The following is a 21,001-nucleotide window of genomic DNA, read 5'->3' on the forward strand; positions in this document are numbered from 1 at the left end:
CTTTAACCTGCCAGAGGGGAGATTGAGGTGAGCTCTGAGGCAGAAGCTCTTCCCTGTGAGGGTGCTGAGGCGCTGGCACAGACTTTTCCCAGAGAAGCTGTGGCTGCCCCATCCCTGGCAGTGTTCAAGGCCAGGTTGGACACAGGGGCTTGGAGCAACCTGCTCTAGTGGAAGGTGTCCCTGCCTGTGGCAGGGGTTGGAGCTGGAGGAGCTTTAAGGTCCTTTCCAACACAAACCAGGCTGGGATTCTGTGGTTCCCAGGCACTGGCTCTGGATGGCGGGGGGGTGGGATACTGAGGCACAGTCTGTGGTGCCCCTCAAGTGGCTGAACCAGGTGTTGGTTTTGGGGTGGGTACGATGGGGCCATGCTGGGGCTGCTCGTAGAAGCGTAGAAGCGACTCCTCTGTCTTGTTCCCAGGCACATCTTGTCACACAGCACCCCCTTGAGCATCCTTGGACCCCGCGGTCCTTCTCTGTGCTTCTGGCTGGGGTTTCCCCAGGCACCATCCACTGCGGGATGTGATGTGATGTTATGGCTGGAGCTTTCTCCTTCCCCTGGGCAAGGAAAGGAGGAGGCAGGACTTCAGCAGAGGTTCATTGCCCCTGGATCAGTCAGCTGGAGTCACATCCCTGGGTGAGACACGTGGGGCTGCCTCTGTCGTCAGCGAGGGCTGGGGCATGGCTCTGGTGATCAGAGCCCCAAACCCAGGTGACAGAGATGTGTAGGCATCGAATGCATCCTCCTTTGTAAGTGCTGGAAGGAAACACGGGTGCTGAGTGTTCCCAGTGGCCTGAGGTGGTGATAAACACCGATGTGAGGGCTGAGCCTAAAGGGGTGCTTGGGAAAGGTAAAGCTCTGCTTTTTTTAGTAGGAAGCTTTATTGTCTGTGACAGCAATCACATGCTGCTGCCCTGGAAAATGACCCCTAATGCTGCCTGCTGGATCTGTGAGTGCAGCAGCAGCGGGGCTGGGCTCTCCTGCTTTGGGAGCAGCTCACCTTCCACTAGAGCAGGTTGCTCCAAGCCCCTGTGTCCAACCTGGCCTTGAACACTGCCAGGGATGGGGCAGCCACAGCTTCTCTGGGAAAAGTCTGTGCCAGCGCCTCAGCACCCTCACAGGGAAGAGCTTCTGCCTCAGAGCTCATCTCAATCTCCCCTCTGGCAGGTTAAAGCCATTCCCCTTGTCCTGTCCCTACAGGCCCTTGTCCAAAGCCTTCTCCAGGTTTCCTGGAGCCCCTTTAGGCCCTGGAGCTGCTCTAAGGTCTCCCTGGAGCCTTCTTGCTGCCTTCTTGCTGCTGATAGGGAAAAAGGCAGCTGGTGAGATGCCCCATCCTCAGTGCCATGGTTGGTGGTGGCTGTGGGGCAACCCAGGAACACTGTTTCAATTAAAGCCCTCAGTGCTCCTTCTATTTCCATTCTGGTTTTACCTGTGGACAGCTCTCAACCATCTCTTTTCCCAGTAGGTGAATGGCACTGGTTGGGTGCAGAGGACATTTGCAGTGCACAGTCTGCTTTTGGCTTTTACCGTCTCCTCGGTGGGTTCCTGGCACTGCAGGAGCCAGTCTCTTGGCTTAGCTCCTGCAGCATCGATCCCACACTTCCAGCTCCCTCCTCTGCTCATTCCCTTCCCTGCCAGCAGCAAGGCAGGTTTCATTCCTTGCACAGGGCCAGCCCTGCCTTTGGGAGGCTCCAGAGGCTTGGGTGAGGGGTGGTGAGCGGCTCAGGGCTGCAGGAGGCTGGGGGAGAAGGTGACGTAGGAAGAATGAGGACTTTTCCTGAAAGCGAGGATACTTGGGAAGTTTTGCACTCACAGGGTGGAGAAGGAAGGTGCGGGATGTAGGAAGAGGAGAGCATCTGTGCCGGACCTGGAGAGGGAGGTAAGCAGGGACTGACTGGTGTGGTGCTGTGCAGTGCTGGTGCTTTGGGCTGGTGGTGTCGCAGCCGGGCTGCAGATGCAGTTTGGGAATTTTGGAATGATGGGTCTAACACTGAGCCCTTCAGTCCTTTTCCTGCTCCTGTCTATCCCTTGGAAAGGCTCTTCCCGGCCCTGAAGCGCTGAAGCAGCCTGGCCGTGAGCAGGCTGGGTGGGAGCGTGGCGGTGCCTCTGGCGGGCTCTGTGTCGCTGCCTTCCCTGTGGGCTGTGATGCAGCCGGGAGCATTCCCAGCGCAGGGAAGTCCCCACGTCATGCCTCCAGCCAGCGGCTTTCCCACCCGCTCTGGGGAAATTCCAAGTGATGGGAAATATTTAGCTGAGGGGAATTTTAGAGCTGGACAACGGGCTGTAAAGAGAGCTCCTGCCTTAACGGCCTCCTGGTGAGGAGCTGCTCTGGGCACTGAGGGATTGCGGTGCTCTCGGGGCTGAGGAACAAGCCCGAGGAAGCTTAGGGACGGTGGCTGCCCATCCGTGTTACATGGATTAAATAGCATCACAGCTCCAAAAATAATCTTCCTGGCTTACGGCAAGGCTGCTGTTCCCATGGCAACTGCCCATGGAGTGCCCTACAAACAACAGGCACAACACATTGCCTGGAAGTCACACCAAAGTGTGAGGTGGGGAGGAAGGGGCTCGGCTCGCGGGGCGCCTGCTTCAGAGTGCGTGTACAAGCATGTTCCTGGGCTGCCACCACCAGAGGGACGTGGAGCTGTTGGAGCGAGGCCAGAGGAGGCCCCGGAGCTGCTGCGAGGGCTGGAGCAGCTCTGCTCTGGAGCCAGGCTGAGAGAGCTGGGCTGGGGCAGCCTGGAGAAGAGAAGGCTCCTGAAGGGGAGACCTTAGAGCAGCTCCAGTGCCTAAAGGGGCCACAGGAATCCTGGCTCGGAGCAGCACGGGGTCCCTGTCGCAGCGAGCATCCGTGCACTGCTGGGTACGCTCTGCTCCGTCCTCCCCATGCACCAGCTCAGGACAGGTACAAAGACAATACTCAATGCACAAGGAGATGTGTACCTGCTGCTAAGGTACAGCCTGCCTTTGTGTGCCCCAGGTGAAAGGCACTGTGGGAATACTGGAAACATTTGGAACAGAAAGTGGGCCTCAGGGAGCTTTTGGTTATTTCCTTACTGGTGGAAAAGTGGCTTAAATTTTCTTACTGGATCTCATGCAGTTGACACATACAGAATGCTGTGGTGTAAGCCCATGTCCATCACCGTGGTGCCTCTCTGCACCCTCATGGGATGGAGCCCTTCAAATCCTGCCTGTTCCCATTCCCCTTCTCCTGCCTGTCTCCTCCACCTGTGCTGGAGACTTCCCTGGCACCGTGTGTGCTCCCAAAATGCTGGTCCCATCCCTAAGAGTGGGGCTGTTCCACTGGCTCCATGGCACCCCAGCCATCTCCCAGCTGCTCTCCTTCCCTGGGAAGTTCTCAGGGAGCTTCCATGGGGACTGGGAATGCTCGCGGCTGTGTTGCAGATGGACCAAGTGGTTGTCTTGGGAGATGCTGCCCTGATTCTGCGTTGCTTTATGCCTTGTTTCCCAGCAGGGCTTTGAATTCTTCTCCCATGTCCTTCCTTGTCCCATCATGTCCTTTTTGTTTGGCTTCAGAGCCAGGAGACTTGGTGCAGCACCACGAGACTCTGCTGCTGCTTCGACCCTGAGTCCTTTGCTGTTTTCCAGGTTGCTCTTGGGAGCAGCCTTGGTGCTGTTAGATGAATGCAGCTCTTTCTCTCGTTGTCCTCAGCTGGCCCAAGAGCAGTGCAGCTGATACAAGCAACGGCTGAACATCACTCACAGGATCTACAGCATTTTGAAAGATCTTATAAATGAGCCATGGATAAACCCCAAGCCCCTGTCAGTGAATTACAGGCTTTTCTCCTCCCCTGGCAGCCCAGAAAGGGGATGTGCTGTCCCCACGTTGTAACTGAGGCATCCCCAGGTCCATGATTTATAGCACCAGGGTGTCTCAGCCCGGCTGACTTGGAGGAGATCCTCGTCCCCCCAGGCCCCCCTGCCCTGGGATTGCAAATCCCAGCCTGGTTTGGGTTGAAGGGACCTTAAAGCTCCTCCAGCTCCAACCCCTGCCACGGGCAGGGACACCTTCCACTAGAGCAGGTTGCTCCAAGCCCCTGTGTCCAACCTGGCCTTGAACACTGCCAGGGATGGGGCAGCCACAGCTTCTCTGGGAAAAGTCTGTGCCAGCGCCTCAGCACCCTCACAGGGAAGAGCTTCTGCCTCAGAGCTCATCTCAGTCTCCCCTCTGGCAGGTTAAAGCCATTCCCCTTGGCCTGTCCCTACAGGCCCTTGTCCAAAGCCGCTCTCCAGGTTTCCTGGAGCCCCTTTAGGCTCTGGAGCTGCTCTAAGGTCTCCCCTTCAGGAGCCTTCTCTTCTCCAAGATGAACAAGTTTTGAACCAGTGTTGCTGGTTAATTAAAGAGAGGTCCTCACCTCTCATTAATCCAGAAACAGCTGATGGAGGGGGGGAGATGGAGGGCCTGGTCCCTGCTCTGCTGCCTCAGTGGTTTTGGGTGCACCTGGAGACACCTTGGCTCAAGTTTGGACACAAGGATGTGGTGCAGACGCAGCACAGGACCTGCTCTGCCTTGGCTTTTCATATTTGCTTTGGGCAGTGCCTCCTCTCGCAGCCCCTCACCTCCTGGGTTGTGGTGGGACAACCTGAAGAGATGCTGCATTATACTCACTGCTTGGTTTTAGGTTGGTTTTCTGGTTTTAAGTCACCCCAGTGCTCTGGAGTTGCTGCAATAACCATTTGTGCCGTACCTGAGCTGTCAATCGTGGATTTTCTGCCCTCTGAAGATGTAATTATGGTTTTGGATAAAAGCTGTTACCCTCCCCTGTGCCTTTTTGCCTCTTCCCTTGGGTGAAATAGTTCATCCTGCCCAAAGCAGAGTGTGCAGAGCCCTCAGGAGGTTCACACTGCACCGGGCTCCCCTGGCTGTGCCACCCCATCACTCAGCCCTCAACCAAGTCCCGGTGCCAGCAATGGGAGCCTTTTGATACTTCTTTGGGGCTCTGGGTGACTCCCTCATTGCTCCAACACTCCATGCTCTGCTCCTGGGGGGCACGGGGGCCACAACCCCATCCCTGGCAGAGCTGCCTGTGCACGGGGGGAGGCAGGAGGTCCCCTGCCCGCGCCACGTCCGGGGGTAACCATGGAAACTGATTCTCCTCCATCCCTCCCTTTGCAGATGACTCGGGCGATGAGGAGCCTGCCTCGCAGTCAGACAAGAGCGAGCTGCACGGCACGTTGAAAACCCTCTCGAGTAAGCTGGAGGACCTGAGCACTTGCAATGACCTGATCGCCAAGCACGGAGCGGCCCTGCAGCGCTCGCTCAGCGAGCTGGAGAACCTCAAGCTGCCGGCCGAGAGCGGCGAGAAGATCAAGGCGGTGAATGAACGCGCCACGCTCTTCCGCATCACCTCCAATGCTATGATCAATGTAAGTTGCTGTGGTTTCCTCCTCCTCCTCCCTCCATCGTCCTTCTTCCCTCTGGCACGGCCCCGTGTTGTCCTCATGCACCAGCTTCCCGCTGGAGCCGTGTGCTGGATCGTGTTTGCTCAGGGCTTGGGCACGGCCGGGGGCTTGGTGCCAGCTCAGTGCCATGGTGAGGGGATGGGAAGTTGGGAACAAGCAGCTCGGGAAGTAGGAATGGAAGGTCTGCTGCATCCTCATGGCATGTTTTCTGGGGAGGCTGCTCCAAACTGGCACGTTCTGGCTGTTAAAAGCCGGGTGGAGGTTTGGAATGCAAAGGGGCTTTCTGCCATTCCGGGCGAAGGCTTCCTGACTGGCACAGGACTGGGGGCCAGTTCCCGCTGCAGGTTCAGATGCACACGTCAGTCACATCCTCACTGACCTCCATGAAGCTGCCCTTGTTTCACACGAGCGGGGATTTAACCCCCTCGGGGTTTGGCTGTGCTTCCCAGCCGGGCTGGCTGGAGTCGGGAAGCGTGTGCTGGCTCCAGCACTGCTCCCTGCCCTGTGCAGCGTGATGGTGCTCTCGGATTCTGTTTTGGACAGCTTCTGTTTGGGGTGTGGATCTGCCTCTGTCACAGCCAAATGCCCTGCTGGGGAGCCTCGTGTTCCCTGGGGAGCTCTGGGGAGGGGAGGAGAGAGCAAAACTAAGGGAAAAACCCAACAAACCCAGCCCCAAAGCCTCACAGACCTGGAAGAATGTATTGGAGTAGAGCTCGGGGACTTGTGAGTGGAGTGGTGCTGCCGCCGTGCTGTGCTCGCCTGGAGCTCAAGGAGGTTGTGCCTTGTTTCAGGTGGGCTTCTAAATACAGCATTAACAATAACAACCCCCAGCAGGAGCTGGGGGGCACGGGGGAGCCGGTGGTTGCAGTGTCCTCCCTGTCCCCACTCGCAGGAAGTTGTAGCTGTGGAGGGAAAGGGCTTCCTGAGGTGGTGCCTTGTGTTTTGGAGGAGCTCTGGGGGTCAATGCACGGCGCTTTCTCTGGGGAGACTTTGTGGAAGTTCCTGGAGCGGGGCTGGCAGCGTGGTGCAAGTGGTGGGAGGTGACAGCGGAGCCCTTGGTGCTGCCGAGGTGGTTCGGAGGCAGAGCAGCACTGGGATGTGGGCAGGGAATGGCTGGGGAGAGGCGGGTTTTGTGGCAGCCTCTTGGGAAGGGACAAGCAGAGCGATACCTGCCTTGTCCAGGCCCGAGAGGAGGAGGTTGCGGTGGGTGTGATGTGATAGAAGCTTGAGTGAAACCATCGGGACAGTAGGAACAGCACAAAAACTGCACAGAGGGACAGCAGAAACAGGGTTTGACCAAACCACAGAGGAGGTGAGAGAGGCTGGGGAGGGAGCAGGGCTTCAGGTGCATGTCAGAGATCAGCTTTGAACAGCAGCATCCTCTGGGAGCTCAGCTCAGGAGCAGCTCCACATGTCCGAAGGGGAAGGGTTGTGCCATGGAAGCAGCAGGATGGGAGCAGAGTGGCAGCTCCTGGGGTGGTTGTGGCTCTCCCAGCCTGCTGCTGAGCCTGTCACTGTGGGCAGGGGGACACTGACCCCAGGAAGCAGCGATGCTTTGTTGGGGGATGGATTACGAAGGCAGGAGGAGGGTGAGCAGGGCAGGGTTGTAGGGGATGGAAGGGAGGGGGACCGACAGCCTGAGCATTGTCATGGTGGGACAGTGCTCCCAGCTACGTGTCACCTTGTCCTGCATGGATCCCTTTTTGTGCCTGGTGTTAGCACGGGGTGATGCTGCTGCACGGACCCTGCCCACGGAGACTGTGGTGGGGTGTTTGGGGGCTCTGTGCAAGGCAAAGGTCCCCAAACCTTCTGTACTGAAACGTAAAACATCGCTGCAGGGAAGCGCATGGAGTCCAGCCATCTCCTGGCAATAGGTGAAAATACACCCTGCTCCTGCCACAGGCTTTGCAGGGCCACGCATCCCATGGGAGCACAGGCTGCTTTGGTGGGTGGGTAGTTCCTTGCAGAAAAAAGATGAGCTCTGAGGCAGAAGCTCTTCCCTGTGAGGGTGCTGAGGCGCTGGCACAGACTTTTCCCAGAGAAGCTGTGGCTGCCCCATCCCTGGCAGTGTTCAAGGCCAGGTTGGACACAGGGGCTTGGAGCAACCTGCTCTAGTGGAAGGTGTCCCTGCCCGTGGCAGGGGTTGGAGCTGGAGGAGCTTTAAGGTCCCTTCAACCCAAACCAGGCTGGGATTCTGTGATTCTGTGCTCTCAGTTGCATCACCTGCAGGACCAGATGCCCAAAGCCAGACTTTCAGTACGAGCGCCCCCAGACCTCTTCCTGACCAGTCCCATTTCCATCCCCATCAGCCCATGGAGATGCACACGGCTCCTCAGGGGCAGTTCAAGGCAATCAGGGTTGAAGCACAGGAACTAGTTACTCCTGGTTGGAAGACGTGAGCAGCCCCGGGCCCTGCGCCGGGGCCCAGCTCTGTGTGCGGCAGGGCCGGGCAGGGCTGGGCTGTGCTGCCCGCAGCGGGAAGGGACGGATGCTCCGGGGCTGGTCCTTGTGTTTTGCATCAGTCGCCTGTGATCTGATTATGTAAATATCCTGGGAGCTGCGGGGAGCGAGCGCAGGGAAATGAATGTGTGTAGCTGACAAGAGCCTCGCTGCGAAGGTGACCTCGCTGCGTGCTCCTGCTCCTGCCTCCGCTGGCTCCCGGTGCTGCTCCTCCCGAGATCCAGAGGGGAAAGCGGCTCTGGCTGCCCCTCAGGTGCTCGGGATCGTGGAGGAAGGTTTGAGCAGAGGTGGAGAGGGACGTGTTGGTCCTTTGTGTTACAGGTGAGGGTCTGATCCATGGAGGGACAGACTGTTGTAGGGCTTAAATTTAGAATCATAGAACAGTTTGGGCTGGAAGAGACCTGCAAAGCTCATCTAGTCCAAGCCCCTGCAATGAGCAGGGACATCTTCAACTAGATCAGGTTGCTCAGAACCACATCCAGCCTGGCCCAGAACGTCTCCAGGAATGGGGCATCCACCACCTCTCTCAGCAACCTGTGCCAGTGTCTCACCACCCTCATGGTAACAAATTCCTTCCTCACATCCAGACTGAATCTCCTTCTTTTAGTTTCAAACCATCACCCCTTGTCCTATCCTAACAGGCTCTGCTAAAGCATCTCTCCCCCTCTTTTAGACCCCTTTCAAGTACTGGAAGGCTGCAATAAGATCTGCCTGGAGTCTTCTCCAGAGCTGGATGCAGGACTGCAGGGGCGGTCTCAGCAGAGCAGAGGGGCAGGATCCCCTCCCTCGACCTGCTCCTCACAGCCCTTGGCTCTGTCTGCGCTTGGGAGTCTCCGTCACATCCCACGGGGGATGCTCACAGCAGATCAAAGGGGTCAGAGTGTCCCCGTGTCAGACAGGGAGGAGATGCAGGGAAGCGAGTCACAATCTGCTGCAGGGGAGGAGGGGGAGGCGTGTAAAAATAAGCAGCAAACAAATTAAAGGGCTAATTAGAGGCGCAGGGATGAGGAGCGCTGTGCTGGAGTGCTTAGACTTGGCCAAGGAGCAGCGAGAGCTTCCATCTCATCATTCAGTATCAGGGACATGCTGAGGAAGTGGTTTTGGTGTTGGGAAGAGCTCCCAGGGCTGTGGGTGGTGCTGGAAATAGGGTTTTAATGGGAATGGGGTTTGTAGCAGTGTGCAGGAGCTGCGCTCTGCCTTTGGCTTGCCTTGTACTTCCTAAAGGGATGTGAGCATGGAGAGCAGCGGGGCTGGGGCTTGGCCATGCGTCACTCCTGCGTTATCCCTCGTGGTTCCTGAGGAGCAGAGGTGGAGGAAGGGTCTGTGGGGCTGGTGCAGCCCAGGCAAATAGGGCTGAGAGGCTGCTGGGGCAGGGAGATGCTGAGCGGGCAGCCCCTGAGGGGTCTGCAGTGGAACCAGTGGTCCCAGGGACCGCAGCACCCCATGCCTGCCCTTGGGAGACACACTGTGCCGGTTACGCACAAGCCCATCACGTGGAAGCACCCGCTTCGAGGCAGACTGAGCTTCCCCACCCGCGTTGTCCTTTCCCACAGGAGTGGAATCACAGAATCCCAGCCTGGTTTGAGTTGAAGGGACCTTAAAGCTCCTTCAGTTCCAGTCCCCTGCCACGGGCAGGGTCACCTTCTGCTAGAGCAGGCTGCTCATGGACCTGCCTGGAGCACTGGCACCCAAACACATCAACAAAGAGCACCCTTCAGGCCTCTGAACCTGCAGGGAGGGTTTTTAAGTGTGTGAGCCTCTGGGCTTGAACCAGACGTGAGATCCATAACAACATGTGCTGCTGCTCTCCCGGGAAGGGCGGCCGGGGGCTGTTGGTTTAAACCTCGGTGGGATTCCAGCAGCACTTGGAGACCTCCCGGGTGCCTGTGCTGGAGCAAGCTGCTTCCCTAGAGCTGCTCCTCTGTCTTCCAGTGTCCCAGCCTCTCTGCTGTGTTCATTTCCCATGGGATGCTGCTGTGATTAATCCCTACTCCTAAAACCACTTCCATATAAACCTGACTGATGTCAAGCACATGCGTCAGGTTCCCGGAGCAGCCTCCAGCCCAGTGGGTAATTCCTGAGGGTTTAATTCAGTAGTGGGGTAACTGCTGTGTGTGTCAGTGCTTGCAAGGCTGCTTCAGGCTGGTGGGAAGCAGAATTCCCAGGATTTCCTCCCCGGGGTGTTGCATGGTTGGGGTGATGCAGCCGGTGCAGACCTGGCCAGGTCCTGGCACGGTGGGTGTGCGGTGCAGTCACTTGGGATCCCCAAACCCATCCTGACACAGGATGACGAGACCTACCTCCTGCTCCAGGGAGCTGGGGCAGAGATGCTGAGCAGGGAGGGAACAGCAGCCTGCTGGAGTGCTCCCAGTTCACCCCAGTACAGCCAGTGGGGCAGGAGGAGCTCTCCACCCCATGCATCCGTGTACTGCAGGGGTTGATTCAGGCAGGCTCCAGCTTCATCCCTGCATTTGCTTCCTTAGCAGGAGGGATTGTCCCCATCTGCCCTCGGTGGCCTCAGCAGATGCTCTGCTGCCTAAAATCAGAGCAAACCCCAGAGTGGGGCAGGGCTTCTCCTCCCTGCGACTTACAATGGCGATCACGCAGGAGGAGCTGGTTCTGGCATGTCCCACTGCCTGTGATAATGATCCGTGCTGTGCTAATGACACACACACACTAATGAGCCCATTGGAAACCATGTCACCGACCCAGAAAACACCCGGCTTTGGGATTAAATCCCTCACTCCACCCCTAATCCTCACTGGATGAGAGGCTGCGGCGAGGGCTCCGTGCATGCGGGGTGGTTTTGCTGTGGATGCGCCGTGCTGATGAATAACTGGTGGGTGTTTGCTGTTCTCTGGGGAGGGGGCAGAGGGTGGTGGGTGTCACCCTGGGGTCTGTCCCTGCCCACGGGGCTGGGGTCCGGGATGTGAGGATGTGGAGCCTGGCCCCATGCTCGGAGCTGCTGCAACTTTCTCTGCAGCCTCCTTTATTAGTGTTTTGATTTAGAGGGCCTCTCTGATCAGATCTGTCCAGACAGGCAGTGCCTGCCTTGTACTCATCGTCATTCCCTGTGGGTGCTGAGTCCTCCCCAGCCAGGTTCTGTCCTGGGGGTGGGTGCTCAGGTCTTGTGTGTGTCCATGGAGCCTCCGGGACACCGGGGCTTTCGGTGATGCTCCTGCTTTAACCTCACCGTGCCTTAGGACTTCTCAACCTCTTCTCCTCCTCCTCATTGTATTCATCTGACCTCCAGGAGGCTTCAGGCTCTGTCCTGGGGTTCCCCACAGAGCCTCATGTGAGAAGGTGAAGGACACTGTCACCAGCACCTGAGGATGCCTCTCACAGCTCAGCCCTCCTGGTTTTTGGGCCAAAAGCGATAACTTTTGTATTCTGTGCAGCTTCAGAGCAGAGTTTGGAGCATTCCTGGCTGCGGGATCAGCAGGGCTGTGTGTCAGTGGGCTTAGCACGTCCGAGATGGGGATTGCACTGTCAGCAATGCCTGGTGTTGATCAGCAGCTCTGCTGAACCGTGAGACAGCCCAGCCAGGCATCGCCTCCGGTGCTACTGCAGCGCTGTGACCGGCTGAGCCCTGTCCCTGCCGCGTGTGACCCTCCATGCCCGCTGGTTGTTGGCAGCGTGGGGACATGGGGATATGGGGAGGGCAGATCGCAAAGTGTTGCTGGGTTAATCCCTCTGGGGTTCTGCCCCTGGTGTCACCAGGGTTGTGTTCACCTCTTGCCCACCTGATACTTGCTTCGGGAGAAGCACCCGAGATGCTTCTGTCATCTCCTTCCTCCAGTGCCTGCCAAAGGAGAAGGCACTGCGATGGCAGCACTGGGTCTCCCATGGGTTTACCCAGGAAGAAGTTATGGTACTGGGAGACGAGTGGGCTTGAGGTGCTGCTGCTCCTGCAGCCCCTCCTGAGCAGCAGAACTGTTGGCAACGCATCGCACGAGGCTGAAGCCGCGGTCCCAGTGGAAGCAGCTTCCTGCAGCTCGCGGGGCCGGAGCTGCCCGCAGGCAGTGCCAGCTGCTCGCTGCCACCGCGGTGCTGGGACAGATGCTCTTCCAGCCCGCGGGTTGCTCTGTCAGGCAGAAGAGAACAGAAGTCATCAGCAAGAGCCTCATTAAATCTGTTTGTGAGAGCCCTTTGCAGGCCAGAGCTCTCCGAGCACACCAGAGCCAGGATTGGGCCCCTGCGTGCCCTGCAGGTGGGACTGGCCGCTCTCATGGTGTTGGCTTTTCTGCTTTACGGAGGCACAAAGTCTCGGCTCCTTGTGGATCTTCTGTGCTGGTCCCAGCATGTCCTCGCCATGCTGAAGAACCATCCAGCAGGGCCTGGCTGGCATCGTATTGGTCCATAACCCATGGCCAGTGTTGGCTTATTCCGTTTCTTAAAGCCACGATGGGAATTTCCTTTCATTGTGCCAAATACAAGGCTCTCAGTGACATGGGTTAGTGGCAGACTTGGCAGTCCTGGGGTGAAGGTTGGACTTAATCATCTTAAAGGTCTTTTCCGACCCAGTTGATTTGATGATTCTGTGATTAAAGACTGGGCAGCCTACGTAAGGGCTGCGTGGGTTCAGGACGGGAGCCTGTTAAACGCAGCTGGGCTGGTGGATTTGCCACTGTTTGACCCTAATCCTTTCCATATCTCAAGGGGTCACACGTCTGTCATGGTGCAGGCAGAGCCCAGCTGTTGGGACAGCACTGGAATGGCCGGGGTGAAGTCCTCTTTGAGGAGCTCCACGACAGGCAAAGTGTGCTTAGTGGGTTATGCAGTGCTGAGCCTGCCTCATGGGGGAACACTCTGTCTTCATGGCATTTATGGCATCCCTGGCAGTGTTCAAGGCCAGGCTGGACACAGGGGCTTGGAGCAACCCGCTCTAGTGGAAGGTGTCCCTGCCCGTGGCAGGGGCTTGGAGCTGGAGGAGCTTTAAGGTCCCTTTAACCCAAACCAGGCTGGGACTCTGTGATTCTATAAAAGCAATAGGGAGTGGGATGATTTTGAGTGTCAAACTTACACAGGTTTTCAGGCTGAGCCTGGCAAGGCTGAGCCCAGCAACTCCTTTCAGGCTCTCCTCTCGCCACCAGCCCTGCTCCAGGGAGAAGCAGCTCCCGCTATGCAGGCATCCTCCTGCTCCAGCCAGCCGGGATGCTGTGAGCTGGCTCAGGGTCACTCCAAGGATCTGGGACAGATCTGCTGTTATTGAAGCAGTCTGTGTTGATGTGGATGTTTCCTGGTGCTGCTGCTTCTGATGGTGTCCAGCCACCGGCATGGCTGTGGGGACCATCGCTGTCGCAGCAGGTGGCTACACCAAAGCCACATCCCCATCCGATGTGATTTGGGATTCAGGCTGCGTCTATCCTTATATTTCCCTTTTCCTTTCTGCTCAGAGTATTGTGGTGAGGGAAAGGACTAATCAACCCTCTCTTGGTGCAGACACTCGTGTTTATGCTGTGTGCTGGGAGCGCTGATGTGGTGGGAGTGTGTTCGGAGCTAACAAGAGGATCAGGAACCGCCCTGCCCTTGGGGGCTGTTCTGCAGCAAGCAGGTGTGTCCCAGGGTTTTGATGACTCCAGGAAGGAAGGGAGCACTTATCTCCGAGGCAGCAGCCGCAATGTGGAGCTGATGAAGTGCCAGCTCCTGCTGTATAATTCACCGCTGAAAGAGAGATGATTGAACACATCTGGCGGTTGCCTTCTCCCGTGGCACTCCTGGGTGATGAAGTGGTCCTTATCCCATGCAGGCAAAGGAAGGGTCTGCTTTGAGGAGCAGGAGATGTTGCTCCTGGAACAGTAGGCACATCCCTGGAAGGTTTTTATCTCCCTAAAGGTTAGATTGACAGGGCTGTTCCTCCAGGATGCTCGGGGAAGGTGGGTCTGTGGGTTTGAGCACATTCCCATCAGCAGTGCGTTGGAGGTGGTGAAACATTGCTAGGACTTCCTGAGAGATTGTCACTTCTTGTGGTTCAGACCCTGGGCAGAAATCTGGTGTATCTCGATTGGATCATTTACTCTTCAGAGCTAACTAACCTCATCTCTTTGTTCCTTGTCCCTCGTTTTGACTGAGGAACCACCACCACGGTGGTAGGATGTGGATGACCTCGGGGTGATCCTTTCCAGCGGCATAAATAACCCGTGGGCTGTTGATGATGTTCCCATTAGCGTGTGACAAGCTGTGAAATGTGCTCCATTTGCCATGACAAATGTGTGAATGGTGCTAAATTCGCCCACTGCTGTTGGGCACAGGGACAGATAGCGACAGTGGCACCACATCTCACCTCTGGCTCCCCAGCAGGGTCTCAATGGCACCTTGCTTCTTCCTCCATGGCAATTTGCAGGAGCCTCAGTGGTGGTTTCCCATGAAAACACATTCTTTTGGCCACCTTGGCCATGCTTTCTTGTCTCGAGGGTGATTTACACTCCACCATCCAATGCTGGATTAGGACCTGCTACAATTTGGAGAGGAGGAGAAGCCACCTCCATCCTTCCTGACGCTTGGCTGCAGGTACCGCTGGGCTGCCCTGGGACTTGTGCCCATACTGCGAATGGATGGAGCTTGCTGTTGTCTTTTGCAAGCTTGTTTGAAACAGGCCCCAACACAAGAGGGACGTGGAGCTGTCGGAGCGAGGCCAGAGGAGGCCCTGGAGCTGCTGCGAGGGCTGGAGCAGCTCTGCTCTGGAGCCAGGCTGAGAGAGCTGGGCTGGGGCAGCCTGGAGAAGAGAAGGCTCCTGAAGGGGACACCTTAGAGCAGCTCCAGTGCCTAAAGGGGCTCCAGGAAACCTGGAGAGGGGCTTTGGACAAGGGCCTGTAGGGCCAGGACAAGGGGAATGGCTTTAACCTGCCAGAGGGGAGATTGAGATGAGCTCTGAGGCAGAAGCTCTTCCCTGTGAGGGTGCTGAGGCGCTGGCACAGACTTTTCCCAGAGAAGCTGTGGCTGCCCCATCCCTGGCAGTGTTCAAGGCCAGGTTGGACACAGGGGCTTGGAGCAACCTGCTCTAGTGGAAGGTGTCCCTGCCCGTGGCAGGGGTTGGAACTGGAGGAGCTTTAAGGTCTCTTCAACCCAAACCATTCCATGAAACTGCAGCATCTGCATTGTGGCAGTGATGGCTCAGGGGGGACATGGACATATGGGGTGTGTCTTGGTCTTCCTTTTGCTGCTTGGGAGCTGTGGGGTGGGTAATGTGCTCTGCAGATGATGGGATGTCTGTGCAAAGGCTGCATCTTCAGATGCCCGTAGCCTCGACCCCCAGCCACAGAGCTCACTGGGGACTCGACCATCTCCTGCTTCCCTCCTGCAAACCGGGCCCTGCGCTCTCCTTGTGGCAGGTTCCTCTGACCTTTGTGCGAATGGTCCGTGTCCCTGCGGCAGCAGCGTGGATTTGGGGCTGTGTCTTACAGCCCGGATCAGGCTCAGCTGTGACTAAATTTAGCTGCTGCTCCGTAAGGGTTCTGTAAGCTGGATTTGAGGTGTGCAGTTGGTTGCACCTTCACAGCAGCGAGCCAGGGGGATGAATGAAGTGAAGGAGCCATGACCTGGGGTGCTGGAGTTCCGGCTGGGTTCATGTCTCCTGCCCTCACCTTAATCCGTACCAGGACTGGTCCAGGGGAGTCACTCACGTCCTTCCAGTGTCACTGGCTGGGGCCATCACCCCTTTGCTCCTCGGCCACCTGCAGAGCAATGGTTGCTGCTGCTGGAAACAGCTCCCAGCCTTGATCCCAAGGGATTTGCAAGGTCTGCTGCTGCTGGGGGTGACACCACACAATCCCAATGGAGGTGGGAAGCAGCGATGCGTGTGAGCAGTGAAGCAGAAGGTCCAGGCTCCCGCCAGGTGCTCCCAGGCTCTGTTTGAGGTAAGGTGGGTGCTGGGGTGACAGCCAGCAGCTCCCGGGCCCCCTGGCTTCTCCTGAAACAGGGCCATGGAGACATTGAGGGTGAGCTGCTTGTGGCTGCTTTGAGCCCAGGTCCTGAGCACTGGCTGAGCTCTTGTGGCAGGGTCAGTGGCACAGGAGGGGAGCAGAGCCGAGTTCATCCCAGCATGGTGCAGAGCAACTGAACCCATCCAGAATCAGGATGTTGCAGAGGAGGGGCATGAAAGGATTTGTCTCCTTCCCTGGGACCTCGGCATGCCATCCCTTGCTGCAGTCAGTCCTCCTTGGCTGCCCCAGTGGGTTGAGGTGCAGCAGCATTGCTCTTGGTACTGCTTTGGGCATGGCAGGACCATGGCTGGGGATGCCAGGGTGCTGCTGGTGTGGTTGGGGCAGTGAGGGCAGGGAGAGCTGCGTGTCCCTGTGCCAGCATCATAGAACCATAGAATCACAGAAGGGTTGGAAGGGACCTTAAATCTCATCCGGTTCCAACACAGAAGCTGTGGCTGGCCCATCCCTGGCAGTGTTCAAGGCCAGGTTGGACACAGGGGCTTGGAGCAACCTGCTCTAGTGGAAGGTGTCCCTGCCCGTGGCAGGGGCTTGGAGCTGGAGGAGCTTTAATGTACCTTCCAACACAGACCAGGCTGGGGTTCTGCTGTGGCTCTGTTTGGGGAAGGCGTGAGGAGAGCATCCCACTGTCGTGCTGCCTCCTGCTCCAACTCTTTCACTTGGTGAATGTCACTCTTCTTCCCTCCCAACCCCACATATGGCAACACATTCCCTCTTCCCAACCCTGTCTCCCGCTTGTCTTCACTTCCCTCTCCTCCAGGACCATTTTCCCAGCCACATTTTCTTGCTCTCCAGCAGAACCAACCAGCCCTGGGAGCTGGTGGTGCTCAGCCAGCTGGAAAAAGCATCTCGGTGATGGATGCCACTGGGAGCAGTGGTGAAGCCATCCCAGCCTGGAGCAGAGGACCCGGCTGTCGGGTCCTGGAGGAGCCCTATGGGCATTTTCCCACTGGATTTGTTTCTCTGAGGAGCATCAGGCTCCCCTCCCCACACAGCAGCAGTGCCACGCTGGCTGCTGGCTCTGGTGCGGAGCATCTGACGGCCCCATCCTGCATCTCAAGGGTTGTCTTTGGATGGAGCCAAGATGTAGCTGAGGTGTCTCGGGCTGGGACCTGGCTCCTCATGGACCATGCCAGCAGCCCAGGGGCTGGGAAAACCAGACAGCAGAGCCCGAGCTAAGGGCTGGGACTCATTTCCCTTCAGTATTCACCTCCCCGGGGGAGATGCTCATGTCTGAACTACTCAGCCCCAGCTCCCTGCAGCCCCAGGGAGCTCATGGTGCTGCCCCTGCTCCATGCTGGGGTCTGGGCACGTTTTAGCTCAGGAATGGTGATAAAATACACCCTGAGCCCTCCTCAGTGCTGCTGTCCCCTCTGGTGAGCATCCCTGTGAACCTCTGCGCTCTCTGGCTGTGAGAGGTGTAGAACCAACTGAATAACTTCAATTTGCTTGGCTGCTGCTGGAGCTGGGGACCTGGGCCTGGGAGTCTTGCTTGCAGGATGTTCTCCTGTTGCCATCCTCGGCATCCCTTGCTTGGGTTGATCTGCCCAACACCTCCCCGTGCTCCATGGAGCCACTTCTCCATCACTTGGATTATTATGAATGAAGCCTGTGGGTGCACATTTCCCTGTGGGATACAGCAGGGATCCTCTGCGGAGCTCAGCATCCTCGGGGTGAGAGGATCCGAGGTTTTATCTGCTGTGGTTTTTAATTAGGACATTGATTCCCTTCGACTGATGGAGCCATTTCTCCTCCACGTCCCCCAGCTCCAGCTGCCTGGTGATGCTCTGGAGAGCTGCCTTCTCCTGCCTCCTCTCCTTACCTCCTCTTCCTCCAATTTACCATTACACCTTCCAGCCCATGGTGAGTCTCAGGAGGGTAAGAGGTGATCTCCTAGAGCATCGTTTTAAAGCGCTCTGAGCTGGGGACAGCCAGAACTTTCCATCCTCAGTGCCAGCGAGTTGTGCCAGCATGGATAATTCTGTGCCTGCTGCCTGCAGGGAGGGACCTTGGGAGCAGATAATGAGCTTTGCTGGGCTGGGAAGGGCATGGCCACGATCTTGTTACTTGCCCTTGTGGTTTCATCCTCTTAGTGCAATGCATCAGCGTAATGAAAGAAGCCAGCTCGGAGCTGGGGTTGTTTTAGCTGAGGGGAGGCTTCAGCTTGCAGGTGGGGATGAAGCCATCAAGGCAGGGTCTGCCCCTGGGATTTGTGACCATGGGTGGCTCCTAATGGGACTTTCTGGGCTGGGGAGAGGTGTGGAATTGTTTCCAGAGAGCAGCGTGGTGCTCACAGGGGAGTAGTTACAGAGCCAGGCAGGTAGAATCACTGGTCTGGGTAGGAAGGGACCTTAAAGCTCCTCCAGCTCCAACCCCTGCCGCGGGCAGGGACACCTTCCACTAGAGCAGGTTGCTCCAAGCCCCTGTGTCCAACCTGGCCTTGAACACTGCCAGGGATGGGGCAGACACAGCTTCTCTGGGAAAAGTCTGTGCCAGCGCCTCAGCACCCTCACAGGGAAGAGCTTCTGCCTCAGAGCTCATCTCAATCTCCCCTCTGGCAGGTTAAAGCCATTCCCCTTGGCCTGGCCCTGCTGTCCCTGATGAAGGTTCCTCCCCAGCATCCTTGTAGCCCCCTTCAGACACTGGAAGCTGCTCTGAGGTCTCCAGCAGCTTCTCTTCTCCAGGCTGAACAGCCCCAGTGTTCTCAGCCTGTCTCCATATGGGAGGTGCTCTGGCCCCTGATTGTCCTTGTGGCCTCTTCTGGACTCGCTCCAACAGCTCCATGTCCTTATGTTGGGGACACCAGCACTGTGCACAATGCTGCAAGTGGGGTCTCCCCAGAGTGCAACAGAGGGGAGAATCCCCTCCCTTGACCTGCTGCTCATGCTCTGGGGTGCAGCCCACACCCGGGGGGGTTCCGGGTATCTCCCTCGGTGTGACAGCACCGCTGAAGTCTCTGATGGCCACAAATGGAAAGCAGGAGACTGAGAAGCTGATGGTGCAGGTCAAACCCGTGTTGCAGAGCTTGCCCAGGCTTTTGGGCTGAATCATTCCTGCCTGGCAAGGCTGCACCTGATGGTGTCTCATTAGGGAGCCTTAATGTTGCTGCAGACTGATGTGTGTGGGAGCCCACCTTTGGGATGCTCCACATACCTGTCTATCCTGGAAAAACCTGCAGGTTTGCAAGAGTGTGGTTCAAATCCACCTGGGCGCTTTGATGTGGGAATGATCCTGCAGAACCCCACGCATGGGCTGGGGGACAGGGAGAATCGTGGAATGGTGAGAGCAGGCAGGAGCAATGAGGGATGGAGATGACACAAATGCAGGGTCAGGTCCTTCTGCGCTGCAGGTATTGGGAAGCAGAAGGGTGCAGAGATGAGGACAAAGCAAACCAGCTTTTAAACACGATGGGTGACACTGATTCTCTTCCCCAAAGGAAAGACCCAAACTCTTTGTGTTTGTCCTTCATTGATCTGATCCTTTGGCAGTGGGGGGCTCCTGGTTTGGTGAAGAACTGGTGAATTGGAGCCTTTCTTGGACAGATCCTCGTCATGGAGGCTGAAGCCCTGAACCGGTTGCTTGACCAGGAGATACCTCGATACTCAGGTGCCACTTGCAGCCCAAATGTAGAGTAACCTGCCAAGAAGAGCTGACATCACACGTGAAACCCAAGTAGATGGAAGCAGAAAGGCACCGAGTCCTGGGCATGGTTAAAGTCTGCCAGACATCCAGAGCTCTCTGGCTTTAGTCCTTTAGAATAGTTTTGGATTTTTTGGCACTTTCAAGGCGTCACTTGGTGCATCCCATGAACCCTCCTTCCCTTGTGCCCAGTGCATCTGCATGTGTCCCTGTGGTTGCTGGGTCCCAAGGGCCCGTTGTGGAGGGAAGAGGGCTTTTGGCCATGGTGAACGTGTTATGGGGGCCAAGCCAGGCCCTTTGCTGTGTGCTGGGCTGTGTGGCTCTGGGAGGAGCTGGGCATCCTCCCTCTCTGCCTGCTTGGAGCAAAGGGCTGGTTCCCAGCATGAGCATTCTCTGCTGTTTGTGGCTGTCACCCTGGAGACCATTGTCCTGTTCACCCTTGCCTCAGCTGCAGGACTGGGGATGGATGTGGCTGCTTGAGGTTTGTGTGAGCCCAACCTGGGCTCCAGGGGACCAGGGCTGGGGCTGGGGACAGGGACAGGCTGAGGGGCTGGGGCATGGCTGCAGGAGTGGGGACATCGCTGAGGCTTCATGGACTCCGGGCATTGTCCATGGTGCAAGTCCTTGGCCATGATTGATGTTTGGATGGTCAGAGTTGAACTGTCCTTCGCCCCACGGGTATGGGTGACTGTGCGGAGCTCTGGGGTGGCGGTTGGGAAGACCAGCAAACTGCGAGAGGAGGTGATGGGGAGCCAGTTCTGGAGTCGCCACGTGCCGGTGCTGGCTCCACGGCGAGCTCCCAGGCTCGAGGGCTGTGCTGGTGCTGATCCATCCCTTCCTCCCCTCCAGGCTTGCCGCGATTTCCTGGATTTAGCCGAAACTCACAGCCGGAAATGGCAGCGGGCGCTGCAGTATGAGCGGGAGCAGCGCATCCGGCTGGAGGAGACCATCGAGCAGCTAGCCAAGCAGCACAACAGCTTGGAGCGAGCCTGCCGCGGGGCCCCCGGCCTCTCCTCCAGCACCACGGGCATCACCAGCACCGCCAAGGGTGAGCGCCGGGGCCGGGGCCAGGGCAGAGCCCTGTGGGATGGATGGGGGGGTTCTGCTTGGTTGCTCCCAGCAAGTCATCATGGGTGGGAAGGATGCAAAGAGCAGTGCCCTGTATGCTCATGGGATAGTTTTTAACAGATCCCATTACTTCCAATACCTCCCAATCCATCACCTTCCAAAGATCCTGTATTTTCCAGTACCTTAAGGGAGCTACAAGAAACCTGGAGAGGGGCTTTGGACAAGGGCCTGTAGGGACAGGCCAAGGGGAATGGCTTTAACGTGCCAGAGGGGAGACTGAGATGAGCTCTGAGGCAGAAGCTCTTCCCCATGAGGGTGCTGAGGCGCTGGCACAGACTTTTCCCAGAGAAGCTGTGGCTGCCCCATCCCTGGCAGTGTTCAAGGCCAGGTTGGACACAGGGGCTTGGAGCAACCTGCTCTAGTGGAAGGTGTCCCTGCCTGTGGCAGGGGTTGGAGCTGAAGGAGCTTTAAG

At 57.4% G+C, this 21,001-nt stretch overlaps 1 protein-coding gene across 4 annotated transcripts in view; it reads left to right on the forward strand.

The window, feature by feature from the left end:
- Window positions 1-21,001, forward strand: part of OSBP2 (oxysterol binding protein 2) — an 82,215-nt gene that overhangs the window by 46,796 nt on the left and 14,418 nt on the right. For 3 of the 4 annotated variants that reach the window (XM_030501231.2, XM_030501230.1, XM_030501232.1), the window contains 2 exons: window positions 5,136-5,386; window positions 20,311-20,509. In XM_030501231.2, coding sequence (XP_030357091.2) covers window positions 5,136-5,386; window positions 20,311-20,509 — 450 coding nt within the window. Of the gene's footprint in view, window positions 1-2,800; window positions 2,828-5,135; window positions 5,387-20,310; window positions 20,510-21,001 lie in introns of those variants that run through there. The other variant, XM_030501233.1, reaches the window with a different exon arrangement.

The sequence above is a fragment of the Strigops habroptila genome, chromosome 11 (genome assembly GCF_004027225.2).
Source record: "Strigops habroptila isolate Jane chromosome 11, bStrHab1.2.pri, whole genome shotgun sequence".
Classification (NCBI taxonomy): Eukaryota; Metazoa; Chordata; class Aves; order Psittaciformes; family Psittacidae; genus Strigops; species Strigops habroptila.